Source organism: Aquarana catesbeiana, linkage group LG02 (genome assembly GCF_042186555.1).
Source record: "Aquarana catesbeiana isolate 2022-GZ linkage group LG02, ASM4218655v1, whole genome shotgun sequence".
Classification (NCBI taxonomy): domain Eukaryota; kingdom Metazoa; phylum Chordata; class Amphibia; order Anura; family Ranidae; genus Aquarana; species Aquarana catesbeiana.
This window is the reverse complement of record NC_133325.1, coordinates 382,015,711-382,038,207: the sequence shown is the minus strand read 5'-3', so window position 1 is coordinate 382,038,207 and position 22,497 is coordinate 382,015,711. Positions and strand designations below refer to the sequence as shown.

The 22,497-nt window shown below is 44.0% G+C and overlaps 1 protein-coding gene across 2 annotated transcripts in view; it reads left to right on the top strand.

Moving 5' to 3' along the window:
* LOC141128080 (multidrug and toxin extrusion protein 2-like) overlaps positions 1–22,497 on the top strand; it is a 188,429-nt gene that overhangs the window by 52,771 nt on the left and 113,161 nt on the right. For both annotated transcript variants that reach the window (XM_073615145.1, XM_073615144.1), the window contains one exon: positions 6,150–6,298. In XM_073615145.1, the coding sequence (XP_073471246.1) occupies positions 6,150–6,298 (149 nt within the window). The remainder of the gene's footprint in view (positions 1–6,149; positions 6,299–22,497) is intronic.

Genomic DNA, 22,497 nt, shown 5'->3' with positions numbered 1-22,497 from the left:
GAGCAAATTACTTCGCCATCATATTTGTAAATTAAAACTTTGATTGAGCCTTGAAGAAATGATGCACATGTATAACATCTACAGTCTCTTCCCTGCATCACATGCAGATTATCGCTCTTCCTCTGCATAACTCCTGCAGACTATTGCTCCCAGGAATCCTTCCCTCCTGCACAAACTTATGCTGTAACACATTATGTTTCTTGTCACATCCTTTTCTATATGCAAAAGATCCCACTCTGAATATTCTCTATTGCTGACTCTAATTGGTTGCTGCTACTAGGCCAGAGGCCTGCAGTACCTCTCCCCAAAGGCTTAGTAGTTTAATAGCATGTGCTGAACGGTGGACTACTGTTCCCAGCTAGCCCAGCTTGCAAATCCTGCGCCCTCGGGCTGCATCGATTTGGCACTATTCCTCACAGTCTCTCTTCTGCTCCAGGACTCCTCATCAATGACTGTGTAATGATGAGGACTTCGTCCATGACCGTGTAAGGATCAAGTTCCCTCACAGACTCCCTGGCATGTCTCCACATCCAGCAGTCCACTGTGGTACACTTACCGACCTTTCTCTGCCCCAGGTCCATGGTGAAGAACTTAACCGGACCTTATGTTCCGACAGCTTTTCCTGCCCCTCTGCTCCAGGAACTCCACATCAGTGACCGTGTGATGAGGACTTCACCCATGGCCATGTAAGGGTGAAGCTCCCTCACAGCTCTCCCAGGCCTCCTCCTGCGATCGACACTCCCCCCCCCAGATGGGGGTGCTCTCCTGCTGCTGTCTAATACTCCATTCTCCACTTCTCTCAGCCGACAACCCCCCCCCAGTGGCCTGCCCCCTGCCAATTCCAGTTGGGAATTGGTCAGGGCTCCTCACATGAGCTGCCTGCCACTCCAGTTCTAGGCCCTGTCCCTCTTCCAGAACATTCTCCCTGGAAGCAGGGGAGGCGCCTCAGAACCAAAGCACAGGTGGTCACACCCACTACTACACTAACCACTCCCTGCCCCCAGATCAAAAACGGACAGGCCTAGCCTGAAGCTGTTTTGCTTGCGTCTATCTAGCAAGGTTACTCTGTGGTATAAGCAAGGAAGCTGAGATTTCTGCAGTGTGTAAATTGTGCTTTTACTATACAAAGATGCTGTACATACAAAACTATTACAATATTAGGAATACAATACAAGACTGACAGATCTCTATAACAAGCAAAATGCCTATCAAATGAACAGCCTATAGTCTATATCAGTACAAATACACTTAACAGTTACTTATCTTCTGTTACTGTATGTTCGTGATCTCCATTGGCAACGATGCTTCTTGGTCACCAGGCAGTGTTCTTGTATCATGAGTGGCAGCTTCTGATCTTCAAAGCATGATGGTGTGTGTGTGTGTGTGTAAGTTTGCGTATCTGGTCCTTCAATAGCCCGTTGTATCTTTCAATCAAACCAGCTACCTGTGGATGGTATGAGATGTGGCACAACCAGTACACTCCAGAATCTTTGGCTGTACTGCTGTACTGTTGATCCGGTGAAGTGTTAGCCGTTATCACTTTGGACTTGTTTGGGACAACCATAAGCAACGACAAGTTTCTGGAGCAGTTGAAGCATTGCGGCTTGATCTGCACGTTTGCAAGGATGAACAAGCATAAGTCCCGAATAGGTGTCCACTGCAGTGCAACAATATCTCAGTCCATTGTTTCCCCGGGGCAGGGGACCGATGAAGTTGATCTGCCAGATCTCTGCAGGCCTCTCACCCCTCTTAATCGACCCGGTGGAGTACTTTTGCAATGGCCATTGTCGCACTTCTCCACACACTGTACAGTTCCCTATTACAGTGTTTATCATGTCCATGGATATAGGCAATCCTCTCTGCTGTGCCTATTTATATCTTGCTTTCTGCCCCAAATGTCCAGATTGCTTGTGGGCCCAGTTGTCCAAGTTCATCAAGACAGGATCAATTAGCACAACTGCCTTCACTTTAGCGATTTCATCTGCAACTCTGTTATAGTTCTCAAAGTCTGGGACTAGGGGCACATGGTGCCGGAGTGAGCTTCCTTCCAGATGTAGTCCCAGACTTCCTTGCCTCCCCACACGACCTTTCCATGAATCATCCATTCATTGGACTTCCACGTGGTCATCTAAGTTGTCAGTCCTTTAAAAACCGCCCAGCTGTCAGTGTAGATAGTGACATGGGAAGAAGGATCCTCCTGAAGAGTCATACCACAGCTTTCAACTCTGCATACTGGCTGGACCCTCCAATTCCGGTCTCCTGCAGGACTGTGTCTGTACTTGGGTTGTAGGTTGCTGCTGTCCATTTACATCCAGACGAGGTGACTATGGCTGAACCATCAGTGAACCACTCTGACTCCTTCATGTCTTCTGACAGAGACTCAAAGGGTGGAGCCTCTTGAATGGGGGATGACTGCAGCACAGGAATTTCTTCTTCTGGCCGGGTTCTGGTAAAAGTAACAAGCCCTGCCAACTGTTTTGAAATGTCTCTAACATCCCTCATCCCACATTCTCTGGTGGAGGAATGTAGACAGGGGTTCATTTCGCATGACCTCTGACCACAGCCTTCACCACCCTAACCAGATACGCTTTATCAGGATACCCGAATGTGAATGTACCTCTTTCAGTCTGAATTGACTGACCTTGAAGTACATCCATCCCAAGAATATTTTCAGGTAACTCTGATACCAAAATATTTGTCATAAATCCTGATCCCTTGCCAATAGCCAATTTCACCCGTATCCTAACTGCTGGTGTAGTTTGCCCTCCCAAACCTTCTACATAAAGCAATTCTCCTTTGTGATGTGATGCCTTTTCCTTAAGGCATTAATTGATTTGGTCATGAGGGCTGCACACCGCTCTTGCAAATCATCAGCCCGACTACCAGTTGAACGCACACACTCTGAAGCAACTGCTAGCTGGTCTTTTAATACCTTAACTTCTGCCTCTGCCTTCTCCCTTCTCCGTGATTCAGTGTAAATAGCATTAAGGAAATAACAGCCCACTGTGAACACTGTCCTCTTCTCTTTTTTACTTAAATCCAACCCCTTAAGGCTAAAATCTGCAAAATGATCTGCGACTTTATCACACCAAGTCAGTTTCAAGGGAGAAGCATACTTCACAAATTCTTTAGCAAGAGGCTCCCACTCATTGTCTCTGGCCCAGACAGGTAAGCTGCACACTTCCTTCTGGCCACCAGAACCCTCTGCAGCCTTGCTTTTCCTAAACAGCTAACGCAGCATTTTACCTAGCACAAGCTACACAACACACTACAGAAAAACAGGTCTGCTTCAGTTGAATTATAGCACAGATCGTGGCACGAGCCCCCAAATGTTTTGCTTGTGTCTATCTAGCAAGGTTACTCTGTGGTATAAGCAAGGAAGCTGAGATTTCTGCAGTGTGTAAATTGTGCTTTTACTATACAAATATGCTGTACATACAAAACATTTACAATATTAGAAATACAATACAAGACTGACAGATGTCTATAACAAGCAAAATGCCTATCAAATGAACAGCCTATAGTCTATATAAGTACAAATACACTTAAAAGTTACTTATCTTCTGTTACTGTATGTTCGTGATCTCCATTGGCAACGATGCTTCTTGGACACCAGGCAGTGTTCTTGTATCATGAGTGGCGGCTTCTGATCTTCAAATCATGATTGTGTGTGTGTGTGTGTGTGTGTGTGTGTGTGTGTGTGTGTGTAAGTTTGCGTATCTGGTCCTTCAATAGCCCGTTGTATCTTTCAATCAAACCAGCTGCCTGTGGATGGTATGGGATGTGGCACAACCAGTACACACCATCATGCTTTGAAGATCAGAAGCCGCCACTCATGATACAAGAACACTGCCTGGTGTCCAAGAAACATCGTTGCCAATGGAGATCACGAACATACAGTAACAGAAGATAACTAACCTTTAAATAATATTTGTACTATTATAGACCATAGGCTGTTCATTTGATAGCCATTTTGCTTGTTATAGATATCTGTCAGTCTTGTATTGTATTCCTAATATTGTAATAGTTTTTGTATGTACAGCAGCTTTGTATAGTAAAGCACATTTACACACTGCAGAAATCTCAGCTTCCTTGCTTATACCACAGAGGAACCTTGCTAGATAGACGCAAGCAAAACAGAATCATAGGCCTGCCTAAATTTACCTGTACTGACAGTTTTCCTAGCAAAAATCCTATGGTGGAGGGTGCTACATAAACAAAATAAAAATCAGACTTTAGTATCACTTTAAGCACTTGGGTATGTATTAATTTCAGTGGCCATAATAAATTAATATTCTGGCCAATGAAATGACGATTCAACACCTAAACAAACGCTTGATGTGCTTGAACACTGCTCTTCTCCTGTTAGGAGAAAGGCATGAAGAAGAGCTGTGTAAACACCCAGTGTGCATGAGGTCTTAACCACTTAAGGACCAGCCTTGTTTTGGATTTTAGGTGTTTACATGTTTAAAACAGTTTTTTTTTGCCAGAAAATTACTTAGAACCCCCAAACATTATATATTGTTTTTTTTCCTAACACCCTAGAGAATAAAATGGCAGTCAATGCAATACTTTTTTATTGCACCGTATTTGTGCAGCGGTCTTAAAAGAGCACTTTTTTTGGAAAAAAATCACTTTTTTGAATAAAAAAAATAAGACAACAGTAAAGTTAGCCCAATTTTTTTTTTATATTGTGAAATATAATGTTACGCCAAGTAAATTGATACCCAACATGTCACGCTTCAAAATTGCACCCGCTCGTGGAATGGCGTCAAACTTTTACCCTCAAAAATCTCCATAGGCGACATTTAAAAAATTCTACAGGTTGCATGTTTTGTGTTACAGAGGAGGTCTCGCTCGTCTCCAGGCACACAAGGGAGAAGGACGCGATTGCCTCCGCCGCTACTGACAGCTCCGGTAAGCAGCGGAGGGCACCGGATCGCGGCGGGAGGGAGGGGAAGGGCCCCTCTCCCGCCACTGATTAAAAGTGATCTTGCGGGACCACTTTTATCTTTAAAGCTGACCGCCGCACGGAAACGGGGATACCGGGATTATGGCAGCTAGCTGCTGCCATAACAACGATATTCGCCGGAAAAGTTTGGACGTACATCGGCCTGCGGCGGTTGGCAAGTGGTTAAAGGGAATTCCAGGCAAATGTAAAAATTCACTGTTTTGTCTAGTAATTTGTTAAAGACCCAGAATCCTCTGCATAAAAAAAAAACATGCTTTTAGTGGGGGTGCTAGCACCGTTAGCCAAAATGCCTTTAATGCATTGCACAGTGAAAAAAATAATGAAGTGAGGACCTCACCAGTGTGGGATGCTTATTTAAAATTCAGTGTGCAGGTTGGAGGTGGGTAGGTTATACAGGAATTAGCAAATCTGTAGGTTTTGTCATTTTGCTTTGTGCATCACCTTTTGCTGCATCCATGATCGTGTCCTTTATTACACAACTGAATCCTTTTTTTTTTTTTTTTTTTTTTTTTTTGAACCTTGGCTGTTCATGTGTAGTTACATTGGAAAAGGAGCTTGTCGTTTTAGCTTTAAGAGCAAACATTCTTGACTTACACTGGTAAAAGGGACCTTTTGGCTCTGTTTGTTTAGAATGCTTGTAAACTTCAAATAACATAGCAACACTGTATTTGTTAAATGTATCCACTAAAGAATGATCATTAACCCTCTTCCCTTTAAATAAGTCAGTCTAGCTATTTATTAGTACTCCTAAATTCTTTTATATAGATTGGATTCAATATTTTCCTTAAGACAAGAAGACAAGTCATTTTTGGGAGATTCCTCCTTCATGTCTTATGTTGAAGGTGGGATATAAGAGCAAACTTTTCCCATAGGGACGCAAAGCAATTTAAAATGGTGGTGTTTCTAACCTTTCTTCACTTTATTAAAAAAAAATATTAGACTATACAGTATATGAATTATATATTTTTTTAAGTTAAAAAATAATCATATGTTCTCATTGTGAAAACATCTTCACACTCTGACACAACAGAACACCCCCAGGAAATAAGACATTCTTCCATATAGAATAAATGTCTTGTCTGTGTTTCCTGTTTTGTCAGATGATAAAATCACTTGATTTGATCATGGCACACATTTTTTAGCTTGTGAATCTCCTCTTCTTTTCATACTCTTTTAGACTTATGGAGGGAAAAATCTGAAGCGTGTTGGCACTGTTCTGCAGAGAGGAATTCTCATCGTAATGCTTGGTTGCTTTCCATGTTGGGCAATATTTATTAATACAGAGCAGGTGCTGCTGCTGTGCAGACAAAATCCAGATGTTGCCAGGTGAGTGGACCTTTGTTATATTGTATATGCAGGGATCTCTGAACCATGACCCTTCAGCTGTTGTGGAACTACACGTCCCATGAGGCATTGTAAAACTCTGACAAATACAGACATGACTAGGCATGATTGGAATTGTAGTTCCTTAACAACTGGAGGGCCATAGTTTGGAGACCCCCATTGTATAGCAGAATATCATATAATACGTAACAAAATAATGAAGAAAAAATGGAGAATGCAAGCTTTTGAAGCGCATTAGGTTTCTTCATCATGCGTGATACAAAACTAAATATGAAAGCTACATATTTACATGCAAAACCGCATATAAGATACAATTGCTATTGCAGAGTTTTTACAAGGTTTTGACATAAATACTGTATCTTTTACACTTAATGGCCCGTTTGGCAGCCAGATACCTGCTTATTCTATGGCTAGTCGGTTGATCAGACAAGGTCTAAAACTTTTCCAGTTACTGTAGTTCCCCCTCAGAAGCTGTTGCTGGCAAGGTATCCTCCAGTCTATGTAGTTTAAACATGAGTGCCTGGATGAGCCAGGCATTTGTGTGTAGAGAAACCTGAACCAAAATACATGTCTTAAGAAAGTTATGTATAGCTGACCTGATTTCTAAGAAGGTAATTGTAAAATTCATATTACATTTTTATACAGTGTCAATAATAGGCCTGAAAGGGCACTCTTCGATCCCTTCTCATTCAAGGCTCAGTCCAGAATTTCTATATATGTTTACATTTCTACTCAAACCCCTTTTTATGTAACTCAAATTTCCTTATCAGCACTCTATTGCTAAGGTTACAGTGCCTTGAAAAATTATTCGTACCCCTTGAAATTCTCCAGATTTTGTCATGTTACAACCAAAACCGTAAATGTATTTTATTGGGATTTTACCTGATAGACCAACACAAAGTGGCACATAATTGTGAAGCGGAAGCAAAATAATAAATGGTTTTACATTTTTTTTTAAAATAAAATATCTGAAAAGTGCGGCGTGCATTTATATTCAGCCCCCTTTACTCTGATACCCTTAACTAAAATCTAGTGGAACCAATTTGCCTTCAGAAATCGCCTAATTAGTAAATAGAGTCTACCTGTGTTTAATTTAATCTCAGTATAAATACAGCTGTTATGTGAAGCCCTCAGAGGTTTGTTAGAGAACCTTAGTGAACAAACAGCATGATTAAGGCCAAGGAACACACCAGACAGGTCAGGGATAAAGTTGTGGAGAAGTTTACAGCAGGGTTAAGGTTTAAAAAAAATATTAAAAAAAAAAAAAAAAAAATATCCCAAGCTTTGAACATCTCACGGAGCACTGTTCAACCCGTCATCAGAAAATGGAAAGAGCATGGTACAACTGCATACCTACCAAGACATGGCCGTCCACCTAAACTGACAAGGAGAGCATTAATCAGAGAAACAGCCAAGAGGCCCATGGTAACTCTGGTGGAGCTGCAGAGATCCACAGCTCAGGTAGGAGAATCTGGCCACTGGACAACTATTAGTCGTGCACTCCACAAATCTGGCCTTTATGAAAGAGTGGCAAGAAGAAAGCCATAAGAAGTCTTGTTTGCAGTTTGCGAGAAGCCATGTGGGGGACACAGTATGTGTGGTCGAAAATTAGCACTGCGCATCACCCTAAACACACCATTCCCACTGTGAAACATGGCGTTGACAGCATCATGTTGTGGGAACGCTTTTCTTCAGAGGGACAGGGAAGCTGGTCAGAGTTGATGGGAAGATGGAGCCAAATACAGGGCAATCTTAGAAGAAAACCTGTAATGCCCCGTACACACGGTCGGATTTTCCGATGGTCAATGTCCGATCGGAGCGTGTTGTCGGAAATTCTGACCGTGTGTGGGCTCCATTGGACATTTTCCATCGGATTTTCCGACACACAAAGTTGGAGAGCAGGAGATAAAATTTTCCGACAACAAAATCCGTTGTCGGAAATTCCGATCGTGTGTACACAAATCCGATGGACAAAGTGCCACGCATGCTCAGAATAAATAAAGAGATGAAAGCTATTGGCCACTGCCCCGTTTATAGTCCCGACGTACGTGTTTTACGTCACCGCGTTTAGAACGATCGGATTTTCCGACAACTTTGTGTGACCATGTGTATGCAAGACAAGTTTGAGCCAACATCCGTCGGAAAAAATCCTAGGATTTTGTTGTCGGAATGTCTGAACAAAGTCCGACCGTGTGTACGGGGCATTAGAGTCTGCAAAAGACTTAGGACTGGGGTGGAGGTTCGGCTTCCAGCAAGACAACGACCCTAAGCATACAATAAAATGGTTTTGGTCAAAGAATATTCCTGTGTTAGAATGGCCCAGTCAAAGTGCAGACATAAATTCAATTGAGAATCTGTGGCAGGACTTGCTGTTCACAGATGCTCTCCATCCAATCTGACAGAGCTTGAGCTATTTTGCAAAGAATAATGGGCAAAAATGTCACCCTCTAGATGTGCAAAGCTGGTAGAGACATACCCAAAAAGAATTGCAGCTGCAATTGCAGCAAAAAGTGGTTCTACAAAGTATTGACTCAATACTTTCACATATTTATTTGTAAATGATCAATTATCATTTTTCTCTCCACTTCATAACTATGTGTCACTTTGTGTTGGTCTATCACATAAAATCCCAATAAAATACATTCACGTTTTTGGTTGTACCATGACAAAATGTGGAAAATTTCAAGGGGTATGAATATTTTTATAAGGCACTCTATGTATGCCCTATGCTGCAGAAATGAGTTGCCAGAGAAACATCAGCTTTGTTGTTGACCATGAATCTTTGTGGATTCTTTCCTTGACGCAGGGGTTGTCCTTTTCTTCTACACATATAGGTACACGTATGAAGACTTGTAGTTGTAGATACTGTATACAGTAAGTTAAGAGGTTGATTGCAGCAATGCTGATTCCCTTTTGAAAATGAATATTCATTGTTGATGAGTTGGTTTAATAAAATTTCTCTGAACCTGCTAAAGAAGATGAAAGGAAGCTCCAACTTACAACAAGTTAATAGTACCTTTCTATCATTAAGGATGTCCTCCCTATATATTACTCCTATACTAACCTGTGCCGGCACTCACTGTTCCACACTCAGAGACACACACACACACACACAGCTCTGCGGGGAGCAATGCAGACCAAAGTCAACACACGGACACAGAATAATGCATCACTTGTCCTTTATTTCCTTGTTCAGTATCTTAAATACAACATATTGTCAAGATATGGCCAAGTGATATTTTTAACATTACACCAATAGAAACCAATAAAGAAAATGTCCACCCATTGCTTGTCATCATTGGACAAACCCACTTTCATAGAATTGTTAATATACATATGTTTGTCACCCTTAATAACACCTGTTAGTGATTTAATACACATTTCTTAACCACTTCAGCCCCAGAAGGATTTGCCCCCTTCCTGACCAGGTAATTTTTTTGAGATACGGCACTGCATTGCTTTAACTGACAATTGCACGGTCGTGGGACGTTGTACTGAAGCAAAATGTATGTCCTGGTTTTTCCCTGCACAAATAGAGCTTTCTTTTGGTGGTATTTGATCACCTCTGCGGTTTTTATTTTTTTGTGAAGAGATAAAGTGTGGCGCTAGTAGTGATATCAATTAAAAATAGTGATAACGATATAACATAAATAAGAGTGTACAATCCTCAAGTGTGTACAGAAAAGTGTTGGTAAGGGAGATGTTACCCTCCCCACCCAAGCTCTCCCATGAACAGATTCAACATTAATGAGAAGACTCGTGCAGTGGTATAACTACTTCCATATGTTAAATAGGTAAAAAAAGAGAGGTTAGTATTCAGTATCTCAGCAATAGATAGAAACAATCGGATCAATACTAGGAGATTCAACTACAATACTAGGAGATTCAACTACAAGATGTAAACATATAAAGAAAAGAAAAACCTTGAGGGGTAGAATATTCAAGACTACCACAGTAATGTATGTCAAGTGACGTACAACCCAAAAAAAGGGGGGACCAAAAAAATATATATAATCAAAAGTCCATCAAGGTGGTAAATAAAAAGATGTAGACATATTTAAAGTCCACTATCCTAAATTCAGGATTGCTAGATATCAATCTTGGTGTAAATGGTTCATTTGAATGTGGTAGACAGGGGTTGTTGGACGTGTCCCTGCTCAGAGGTAGAATTTTTCCCTCAGAATGGTGACATTGGGCCAAAGGAACAGATACACAATGCCCTTACCAGATAAGGTGGACTCACAGGCCCTTGGCGGTGAGTCAAACGAGCTTGTACCGTCAAGCGGTGTAGGACTGTGAAGTCGTATGTTGGTCCTGGATGGGATTTCCACTGATGTCACCGGGTGGCACGTCTCTAGCCCAATAAGGTTTTGACAGATGTCATCTAATGGTGTGTCCTTGGCAGGGCTCAGCTGGAAGCCGGGGTCAGCCTCAATCGTCAGATGAAGGAAACCTTTTCCTCAGCAACCAATACCATATTGATAAGTAAAGAAAAGAAAAAACTTCCACATGGTGTAAATCTTTCTCAAACGTAACGACGTTTATTAAAAATAGGGGTATTTTTGCAGAGAATACAAAAATGTGGGCGGTAAAAACTAGGCTCAAAATAATACAAAAAGTCCCAGAATTTAAAAATTTGCGCAGTAGGTGATGGTGAGGGTAAAATACACAGAAACTTGACGTGTTTCGTCCTCAAAGACTTCTGCTGGGGTATGCGGACAAAACGCGTCAGATTTCTGTGTATTTTACCCTCACCATCACCTACTGCGCAAATTTTTAAATTCTGGGACTTTTTGTATTTTGAGCCTAGTTTTTACTGCCCAAATTTTTGTATTTTCTGCAAAAATACCCCTATTTTTAATAAACGTCATTACGTTTGAGAAAGGTTTACACCATGTGGAAGTTTTTTCTTTACTTATCAATATGGTATTGGTTGCTGAGGAAAAGGTTTCCTTCATCTGACGATTGAGGCTGACCCCGGCTTCCAGCTGAGCCCTGCCAAGGACACACCATTAGATGACATCTGTCGAAACCTTATTGGGCTAGAGACGTGCCACCCGGTGACATCAGTGGAAAGCCCATCCAGGACCAACATACGACTTCACAGTCCTACACCGCTTGACGGTACAAGCTCGTTTGACTCACCGCCAAGGGCCTGTGAGTCCACCTTATCTGGTAAGGGCATTGTGTATCTGTTCCTTTGGGCCAATGTCACCATTCTAGGGGAAAAATTCTACCTCTGAGCAGGGACACGTCCAACAACCCCTGTCTACCACATTCAAATGAACCATTTACACCAAGATTGATATCTAGCAATCCTGAATTTAGGATAGTGGACTTTAAATATGTCTACATCTTTTTATTTACCACCTTGATGGACTTTTGATTATATATATTTTTTTTGGTCCCCCCTTTTTTTGGGTTGTACGTCACTTGACATACATTACTGTGGTAGTCCCGAATATTCTACCCCTCAAGGTTTTTCTTTTCTTTATATGTTTACATCTTGTAGTTGAATCTCCTAGTATTGTAGTTGAATCTCCTAGTATTGATCCGATTGGTTCTATCTATTGCTGAGATACTGAATACTAACCTCTTTTTTTACCTATTTAACATATGGAAGTAGTTATACCACTGCACGAGTCTTCTCATTAATGTTGAATCTGTTCATGGGAGAGCTTGGGTGGGGAGGGTAACATCTCCCTTACCAACACTTTTCTGTACACACTTGAGGATTGTACACTCTTATTTATGTTATATCGTTATCACTATTTTTAATTGATATCACTACTAGCGCCACACTTTATCTCTTCACATATTTACACTGGTCAAGTTGTTGTGTTGGCTGCTCTACTCTGTAGGAGTTGGCGCAAATCTTTGTATACACAATTCTATGTTATTTTTTTGTGCTATAAACAAAAAAAAAGTGTCAGTTTTGAAAAAAACACAGCATTTTGTACTTTTGCTATAATAAATATACACATTTTTTTTCTTTAAAAAAACCACATTTCTTCATCAGTTTAGGCCGAAATGTATTCTACGTATTTTTGGTAAAAATAGCAATAATCATATATTGATTGGTTTGCACAAAAGTTATTGCGTCTACAAATTTTTTTTTTTTTTTTTTTTACTAGTAATGGCGGCGATCTGCATTTTTGTTTTTTTTCGGGACTGCAACATTGTGACGGGCACATCGGACACTTTTGACACTTCTTTTGGGACCAGTGACATTTATACAGCGATCAGAGCTAAAAATAGCCACTGTTTACTGTACAAATGTTACTGGCAGGGAAGGAGTTAACACTAGGGGGCGATCAAGGGGTTAACTGTGTTCCCCATGTGTGCTTCTAACTGTGGGGGGGGGTGTGGATGACTAGAGGAGGCGAGAGATTATTGTTCCTACTTAGCAGGAGAACACAATCTCTCTCTTCTTTCCCCTGACAGAACTGGGATTTGTGTGTTTACACACACAGATTCCGGTTCTCACTCTGTTACAAGCATTACGCACATCAGCTCCGAGGACACGCTGCGGGCACGTGCCTCCAGCGGCGTCTTAAAGAGCCGACGTATAGCTATGACAACTTGCGCAGCTGTGCCAACCTGTGGTGGCTGGTCGGGAAGAGGTTAAAGTATATATTTGTGTGAATTATTGTACAAATCTTAAAGTTAGTTCCCAGACATATTTATCAGTATTTATGATTATACAGTATTTATAAACAAAGTCTGGTTGCATCGCCAAGCTGTCTACAAGTATTTTCGAATTCTCACGTTTCGTATCACCTTTTCTATAATAATAATAATTTCTATAACAATAACGGTGTTCCCACATATAAGAGACTGGCCAACTAAAAGCAATTGTTAAAGACTCTTTAAGTTAAGTCACAGTAAAGCACAAAGTGCATAACTAAGGGGGGGGGTCTTTACAAGACCCTTACAATCATCCCCTTTTGATCCTTCAATAGGATCACAAATATAGGTTGAACATGTAGTCTTCATAATCCTCTTTATCCCTTTCAAATCTTTTAGATTTTAGCTTTATTATCATACACAACACATTTAATTGCATATTGCAAGATAATGATGCATACATAAGGGTCATTTCAACTGTCATCTCAACTGTATAGCAAATGTTCATGAGAATTAAGGCGAAGGTGACAGTCCTTAAGTTAATAAAGTAATCTTCAGCAAAATAGAAAAGTCTCTCTTGCATTGAGCCTTGCAAACGTCCAGGTTGTACAAAATCCACATTATTTCAGTCCTCAATTTCATTTCCTACACTTTTAAACACCTTTTTGAGGATTCTGTATCTTCCCATATAGCCAGGAGAAATCTACCACCCCATAAGAGCTTGCCTCTTGGTAAGGACAGAACTTGACATCCATGGACAAACTGTAACTGATCTTGTAAAGAAACAAAGAAGTCATCCTTCAGGTTAGGTCACTTGGGTCTTCAGTAGGGATGAGCTTCGTGTTCAAGTCGAACCCATGTTCGACTTGAACATCGTCTGTTCGCCCGTTTGCCGAATTGCGAACGATATGGGCCGTTCGCGCCAAATTCGTGTGGCGCGTCACGGCCCATAATTCACTGCGGCATCGCAGTGCAGTGCTGGCTGATGATTGGCCAAGCATGCACTATGACCCGCATGCTTGGCCAATCACAGCGCCGTCTGAACAGAGAGCCGTAATTGGCTAAGCTTGTTCAGTTAAAGCTACAAGTTAGTTTAGTGTGACCTCTGCACAGTGTTCAGCTAAAACTACAAGTTAGTGTAGTGCATCCTCCTCACAGTGTTCAGCTAAAGCTACAAGTTAGTGTAGTGCGTCCTCCACAGTGTTCAGCTAAAACTACAAGTTAGTGTAGTGCGTCCTCTGCACAGTTTTCAGCTAAAGCTACAAGTTAGTGTAGTGCGTCCTCTGGACAGTGTTCAGCTAAAACTACAAGTTAGTGTAGTGCGTCCTCCTCACAGTGTTCAGCTAAAACTACAAGTTAGTGTAGTGCGACCTCTGCACAGTGTTCAGCTAAAGCTACAAGTTAGTGTAGTGCGTCCTCTGAACAGTGTTCAGCTAAAACTACAAGTTAGTGTAGTGCGTCCTCCTCACAGTGTTCAGCTAAAGCTACAAGTTAGTGTAGTGCGTCCTCCACAGTGTTCAGCTAAAACTACAAGTTAGTGTAGTGCGAGCTCTGCACAGTGTTCAGCTAAAGCTACCTGTAGAAGGTTGGTGGTGTTTTCCTGATCCTATCACTACCGCAGGCAGCAAAATAAGCTACAAGTTAGTTTTTTGCGAGCTCTGCACAGTGTTCAGCTAAAACTGCAAGTTAGTGTAGTGCGACCTCTGCACAGTGTTCAGCTAAAGCTTCAAGTTAGTGTAGTGCGTCCTCTTCAGTGTTCAGCCAAAACTACAAGTTAGTGTAGTGCAAGCTCTGCACAGTGTTCAGCGAAAGCTACCTGTAGAAGGTTGGTGGTGTTTTCCTGATCCTATCACTACCGCAGGCAGCTAAATAAGCTACAAGTTAGTTTTTTTGCGAGCTCTGCACAGTGTTCAGCTAAAGATACCTGTAGAAGGTTGGTGGTGTTCTCAGGCAAGCAGTTGATTTTGCTTGATTTTGCTAGCTGCAGTATCTATCTATCCTATCTATCTATCTATCTAGATATCTATCTATATAATCCCAGCTTAGTGCAGCTACAGGCCATTGGTATGTCTGGAAGGCCAACAAGGAGAGGCAGACAGTCACAAGCCAATAAAAGAGGACAAGCAGGCTCTGTGTCTAGAGGCAACAGTGCTGGTCGTGGAGACGGTGCATCCTCATCAGCACGTGGCCGTGGGACGCGCTTGGCCTTTTTTTTTTTTTTTTTTTTTTTTTTTTGGCAGCTGGCCGTGTTGAGCCGCAAGATGCGGAAGACTTGGTCGAGTGGATGACCAAGCCATCCTCATCCTCCTCATCCTCTCTCACCCATGCTCTGGGTACTTTGTCTGGCAAAGCGGCTGCCAACACGGCCAATTCTCTCGGCTCAATGGCATCAGTGACTCCTTCCCTAGCCCCACCATGTCCTCCTGAGGAGTCCCTCGAACTGTTTGACCACAGTGTTGGGTACATGCTCCAGGAGGATGCCCAGCGTTTAGAAGTCTCTGATGATGATACTGAGTTAGATGAAGGCAGTAACGTGAGCATGGACAGAGGGGGTGCCCAAGAAGGACAGCAATCTGGCAGTCATGCTCCCCCTGTCGCAGCATACTGCCAGGTTTGCTCCAGTGATGAGGAGGGAGGGGATGATGAGGTCACTGACTCAATGTGGGTGCCTGATAGGAGAGAGGAGGAGGAGGCACATCACCAACGAGGCAGGATGCCCTCCAGGGGCCAGCCTAAGGGCAGCACACTGACTGCATCACACCCCAAAGCTCCGCATGTGCAGGGCGCTGCTGTCTCTGTGTTATTCCAAAAGTTCTTTGGTGTGGGCCTTTTTTGAGACGAGTGCATTAGATTGCACCGCTGCTATTTGCAACATATGTCTCAAGCGTATCTGGCCAAAACATCTCCCGCTTGGGCACCACATGCTTGGCCAGACATATGTTGACCTGCCATGCAGTTCGTTGGCAAGCGTATCTAAAAGACCCACACCAAAGAACAAAGAGGACCTCTCCTTGCTCCTCATCAGCAGAGATCTCCAACCCCACTGTACCTTCAATCCTCTCTGAGACCTGCACTGAGAGGAATGAAGGTGTAGAATTAGGTGTGTCACAGCCAAGTACTTGTGGGCAGTCTGCTTTTGGTACACCGACGTCAGATTGTACCAGGCAAATTTCCCTGCCCCAGCTACTGCACCGCCGAAAGAAGTTCACTCCCAGCCATCCACATGCCCAGCGGTTGAATGCTAGCTTGGCAAAATTGCTAGAACTTCAACTGCTGCCTTTTCATTTGGTAGACTGTGCCCCCTTCCGTGAGTTTTTGGAATGTGCGGTTCCTCAGTGGCAGGTACCCAAACACCACTTTTTCTCACGGAAGGCGATTCCGGCTCTCTACCGGCATGTAGAAGGCAATGACCATGCCTCGCTGGACAGGGCGGTCAGCAGTAAGGTGCATATTACCGCTGACTCATGGTCCAGCAGGCATGGATAGGGATGTTACCTAAGTTTTACTGTGCATTGGGTGACTGCTGGCAGCTGGGAAGGATGCAGGACAAGGTGCAGTAGTGTTGGAGGGTGTTCCGCCACCACGCCTCCAAAATGCCACTACCAATGATTGTGACACACCTCTCTCCTCTACCCCCTCCTCTTCTTCTTCCTCCATGGCCTCTTCCTATGCTTTGTCCTCTGAGCCAGCGGTGCTCCGTAGCCGTTCAAGGGGCTACGCAAGTATGCAGGCCAAAAGATGCCATGCGGTGCTTGAGCTGGTGTGCTTGGGGGACAGGAGCCACACTGGGGCAGAGGTTCTGTCAGCTCTGCAGGGGCAGGTTCAGAGGTGGTTGACACCACGCCAACTTAAGACAGGAATGGTGGTTTGCGACAATGGCACCAACCTCCTCTCTGCCCTCCGACAGGGACAAATGACCCATGTGCCCTGTTTGACTCACGTCCTTAACTTGATGGTGCAGCGGTTCTTGGGCAGGTACCCGGGGTTACAGGATGTCCTGAGGCAGGCCAGGAAAGTCTGTGTGCATTTCCGCCAGTCATATAATGCCAGTGCTCGGCTGGCAGACCTCCAAAAGGAGTTTAACCTTTTGGAGGTCTTTTAAGGCCCAATTTTTCAGTCCCTGTTTAACAGGGGCGTGTAATTACAATTTTTGATGCAATACTTTGCAGCAGGGCTCGTTCCTGCGTCCCAACTAGAGTATCTGCAGAGGCGTATCTAGTGAAAATGGCGCCTATGGCAAGCACTGAAACTGCGCCCCTGTCAAAAAAAAAACAACAAAACAAAAAAAAACAGCTAACAAAACTACAAGTCAAGCTCTTTAATCCTTCTATTAACAAATTAGTACTACATAAACTGCCCAATGGATCAGTTCGCCCCTGGTCATTAAACATTCTACATTCAGTGAAAGTTAGTGTACTGCAAAGTTTGCACTGCATGAACTTTCACTGAATGTAGAATGTTTAAGGAGCTTGTTGCACAAATCACTTTATTAAACTTTATGATATCTATTTATTTAATCCATATTGAGCACTATTTGATTGTGTGTATATGCCAAGCACAAGCAGCCAATCAAATATGGTGCTCAATATGGATTACATTAATATGCATAGCCATAAATATCAGAAATAAAAGTGTAATAAAGTGATTTGTGCAACAGCAGGTACTACTTTTAAATAGACTGCGAATGTGACTACAGCAGATGACCAGACTGCGAATGTGACTACAGCAGATGACCAGACTGCGAATGTGACTACAGCAGATGACCAGACTGCGAATGTGACTACAGCAGATGACCAGACTGCGAATGTGACTACAGCAGATGACCAGACTGCGAATGTGACTACAGCTGATGACCAGACTGCGAATACAGGAGATGACCAGACTGTGAATGCGACATACTACAGGAAATGACCAGACTGCAAATTCGACATACTACAGGAGATGACCAGAATGCGAATGCGACATACTACAGGAGATGACCAGAATGCGAATGCGACATACTACAGGAGATGACCAGAATGCGAATGCGTCATACTACAGGAGATGACCAGAATGCGAATGCGACTACAGCAGATGACCAGAATGCGAATGCGACTACAGCAGATGACCAGACTGCGAATGCGACCACAGCAGATGACCAGACTGCGAATGCGACTACAGCAGATGACCAGACTGCGAATGCAACGTACTACAGGAGATGACCAGACTGCGAATGCGACATACTACAGGAGATGAACAGAGACTGCGAATGCGACTACAGCAGATGACCAGACTGCGAATGCGATATACTACAGGAGATGACCAGACTGCGAATGCGACTACAAGAGATGACCAGAATGCGACTACAGCAGATGACCAGACTGCGAATGCGACTACAGCAGATGACCAGACTGCAAATGCGACTACAGCAGATGACCAGATTGCGAATGTGACATACTACAGCAGATGACCAGACTGCGAATGCGACATACTACAGGAGATGACCAGAAGGCGAATGCGACTACAAGAGGTGACCAGACTGCAAATGCGACTACAGCAGATGACCAGACTGCAAATGCGACATACTACAAGAGATGACCAGACTGCGAATGCGACATATTACAGCAGATGACCAGACTGCGAATGTGACTACAGCAGATGACCAGACTGCGAATGTGACTACAGCAGATGACCAGACTGCGAATGTGACTACAGCAGATGACCAGACTGCGAATGTGACTACAGCAGATGACCAGACTGCAAATGTGACTACAGCAGATGACCAGACTGCAAATGCGACATACTACAAGAGATGACCAGACTGCGAATGTGACTACAGCAGATGACCAGATTGCGAATGTGACATACTACAGCAGATGACCAGACTGCGAATGCGACATACTACAGCAGATGACCAGACTGCGAATGCGACATACTACAGCAGATGACCAGACTGCGAATGCGATATACTACAGGAGATGACTAGACTGCGAATGTGACTACAGCAGATGACCAGATTGCGAATGCGACATACTACAGGAGATGACCAGACTGCGAATACGACATACTACAGGAGATGACCAGAGACTGTGAATGCGACTACAGCAGATGACCAGACTGCGAATGGGACATACTACAGGAGATGACCAGACTGCAAATGCGACTACAAGAGATGACCAGACTGCGAATGTGACTACAGGAGATGACCAGAATGTGACTACAGCAGATGACCAGACTGCGAATGCGACTACAGCAGATGACCAGATTGCGAATGTGACATACTACAGGAGATGACCAGACTGCGAATGCGACATACTACAGGAGATGACCAGACTGCGAATGCGACTACAGGAGATGACCAGACTGCGAATGCGACTACAAGAGATGACCAGACTGCGAATGCGACATACTACAGCAGATGACCAGACTGCGAATGCGACTACAAGAGATGACCAGACTGCGAATGCGACATACTACAGCAGATGACCAGACTGCGAATGCGACTACAGGAGATGACCAGACTGCGAATGCGACTACAGGAGATGACCAGACTGCGAATGCGACTACAGGAGATGACCAGACTGCGAATGTGACTACAGGAGATGACCAGAATGTGACTACAGGAGATGACCAGAATGTGACTACAGGAGATGACCAGACTGCGAATGTGACTACAGCAGATGACCAGACTGCGAATGCGACTACAGCAGATGACCAGACTGCGAATGCGACTACAGCAGATAACCAGACTGCGAATGCGACTACAGCAGATGACCAGACTGCGAATGCGACTACAGCAGATGACCAGACTGCGAATGCGACTACAGCAGATGACCAGACTGCGAATGCGACTACAGCAGATGACCAGACTGCGAATGCGACTACAGCAGATGACCAGACTGCGAATGCGACTACAGCAGATGACCAGACTGCGAATGCGACTACAGCAGATGACCAGACTGCGAATGCGACTACAGCAGATGACCAGACTGCGAATGCGACTACAGCAGATGACCAGACTGCGAATGCGACTACAGCAGATGACCAGACTGCGAATGCGACTACAGCAGATGACCAGACTGCGAATGCGACTACAGCAGATGACCAGACTGCGAATGCGACTACAGCAGATGACCAGACTGCGAATGCGACTACAGCAGATGACCAGACTGCGAATGCGACTACAGCAGATGACCAGACTGCGAATGCGACCTACTACAGCAGATGACCAGACTGCGAATGCGACCTACTACAGCAGATGACCAGACTGCGAATGCGACCTACTACAGCAGATGACCAGACTGCGAATGCGACCTACTACAGCAGATGACCAGACTGCGAATGCGACCTACTACAGCAGATGACCAGACTGCGAATGCGACCTACTACAGCAGATGACCAAGTAGCCAGTTTAAAAATCTAAGCTTTCAGCAATGCACAGCTATACAGGGGGATAAACATTGTCAGGGAGGGTTTAGTAACACTGAGTCTATAGGTAGAAAGACCTACCTGACCAGCCGGGCTCACCTCTCAGAGGTCCGGAGGCGGAGCTTTCCGCGGTAGGGGCGGGGCTTGCGACGGTAGGGGGTGGGAATATTCGTGGTCCAGGAGAGGCAATGCCAGTGCTCTGAGCACATACAGAGTACATGGGGCGGGGCAGGGCAGGGCAGGGTCAGAGCGTCAGTGGAGCTCCCTGCCCCACCCCTCCCTGCTGACAGAGCCTCCCTCAGCCTAAACCGAGCCCGACAGCCATCTGATAGAACACCAGCGCCGCAATCCTGCAGGCTGACCACGGCGCCGGGGGCTATATTAGTCTGGGAGGACAGGTGGGGTTTTTTTTTTCATGCAGAGGGCGGCTTTTTGCCGCCCCTTCCCCCATGGCGCCCATGGCACTTGCCATGGCTGCCATACCTTAGATACGCCACTGAGTATCTGTGAGGGGTTGCAGTGTTGTGGCACCAGTGCCTATGGCCCAATTTTTCAGCCCCTGTTCAACAGGGGCATGTAATTACAATTCTTGATCTAATATTTCACAGCAGGGCCCGTTTCTGCGCCCACCAAGAGCGAGTGAGGACTTATAGTGTTGTGGCACCAGCACCACCAAAGGCCCAATTTTTCTGCCCCTGTTCAACAGGAGCATGTAATTACCATTCTTGATCTAATATTTCACAGCAGGGCCCTGTGAGAGCTTACGGTGTTGTGGCCACAACACCTAAGGCCCAAATTTCTGCTGAGTTTGTAGGGCAGGCCCCTACTTTCAAACATCCAACTTACAAACGACTCCTACTTGCAAACGGAAGGAGACTACAGGAAGTGAGATGAAATCTACCCCTAGGAAGGGAAATTCTCTCCTGTAAGAGTTAATATGGGAAAAACATTTCTCCTTTCCACTGATGCTTTATCACCAATCCTTGTTTCACAAAAAACCCCAAATTTTCAAAAAACATTTGTCATTGGGACAAAAAGTGAGGTGAAATCTTCTGAAGAGGAGCACAGACAGCAAAACAAATGTCACAGGGGTTATAACCCTTCCCTATGTTTTCCAAAAAGCTTAAAACAGATTTTTTGGCTGGAGCTAAACACGTTAAAAATGTACCAGTTCAAAATTACAAACAGATTCTACTTAACAACAAACCTACAGTCCCTGTCTTGTTTGCACCGCCTGTATACTGCTGTTCAGAGTACAGAGCCTGTATACTGCTGTTTCCTTTTTTAATTTGGGTGCGGGGTTCCCCTTAATATCCATACAAGACCCAAAGGGCCTGGTAATGGACTGGGGGGTACCCATGCCTTTTGTCTCACTGATTTTCATCCATATTGCCAGGACCCAACATTACATTAAAGCAGCAAGCAGTTTTAAATTACTTTTTTTCCTTTTAAAAATGACATTTTCTGCAGGGACTGTTCTAAGCACGGGAAACACGCGCCGCTTTACAGGCATACTATAGACACCCCCCAGGTATGATATTTAAAGGAATATTTCCCTTTTTTTTTTTTTTTTTTTTTTTTTTTTTTTTTTTTTCTTTAAGCATCATTAAGATCACTGCTCCCGAAAAAACGGCCGTTTTTAAAAGTTTTTTTTGCATTGATACATGTCCCCTGGGGCAGGACCTGGGTCCCCAAACCCTTTTTAGGACAATACCATGCAAATTAGCCTTTAAAATGAGCACTTTTGATTTTGAACGTTCGAGACCCATAGACGTCAATGGGGTTCTAACGTTCGTGCAAATTTTCGGTCCGTTCGCAGGTTCTGGTGCGAACCGAACCGGGGGGGTGTTCGGCTCATCCCTAGTCTTCAGGCTGGAAACTCAGATCGTTCTCTTTTGTCCATTGGAACTTTAAGGCCTTGGGTTAGCATCATCTTCCATCCCAGGAACTTTCACAGGAGTCTCTTTAAACCTTCGCCATTTTGAAGAGTTGAGAAGGGTCATACCGAAATGATGGCTTGACAAAGCTGGAATCATTCCAGGACCTCCTATGCCTTTAAAAACAAGGATCTCAATGCAGTGGTGGAACTACCAGAGTCGCAGCAGTTGCACTTGCGACCGGGCCCTGGCATTCCACCACTGTCAGGG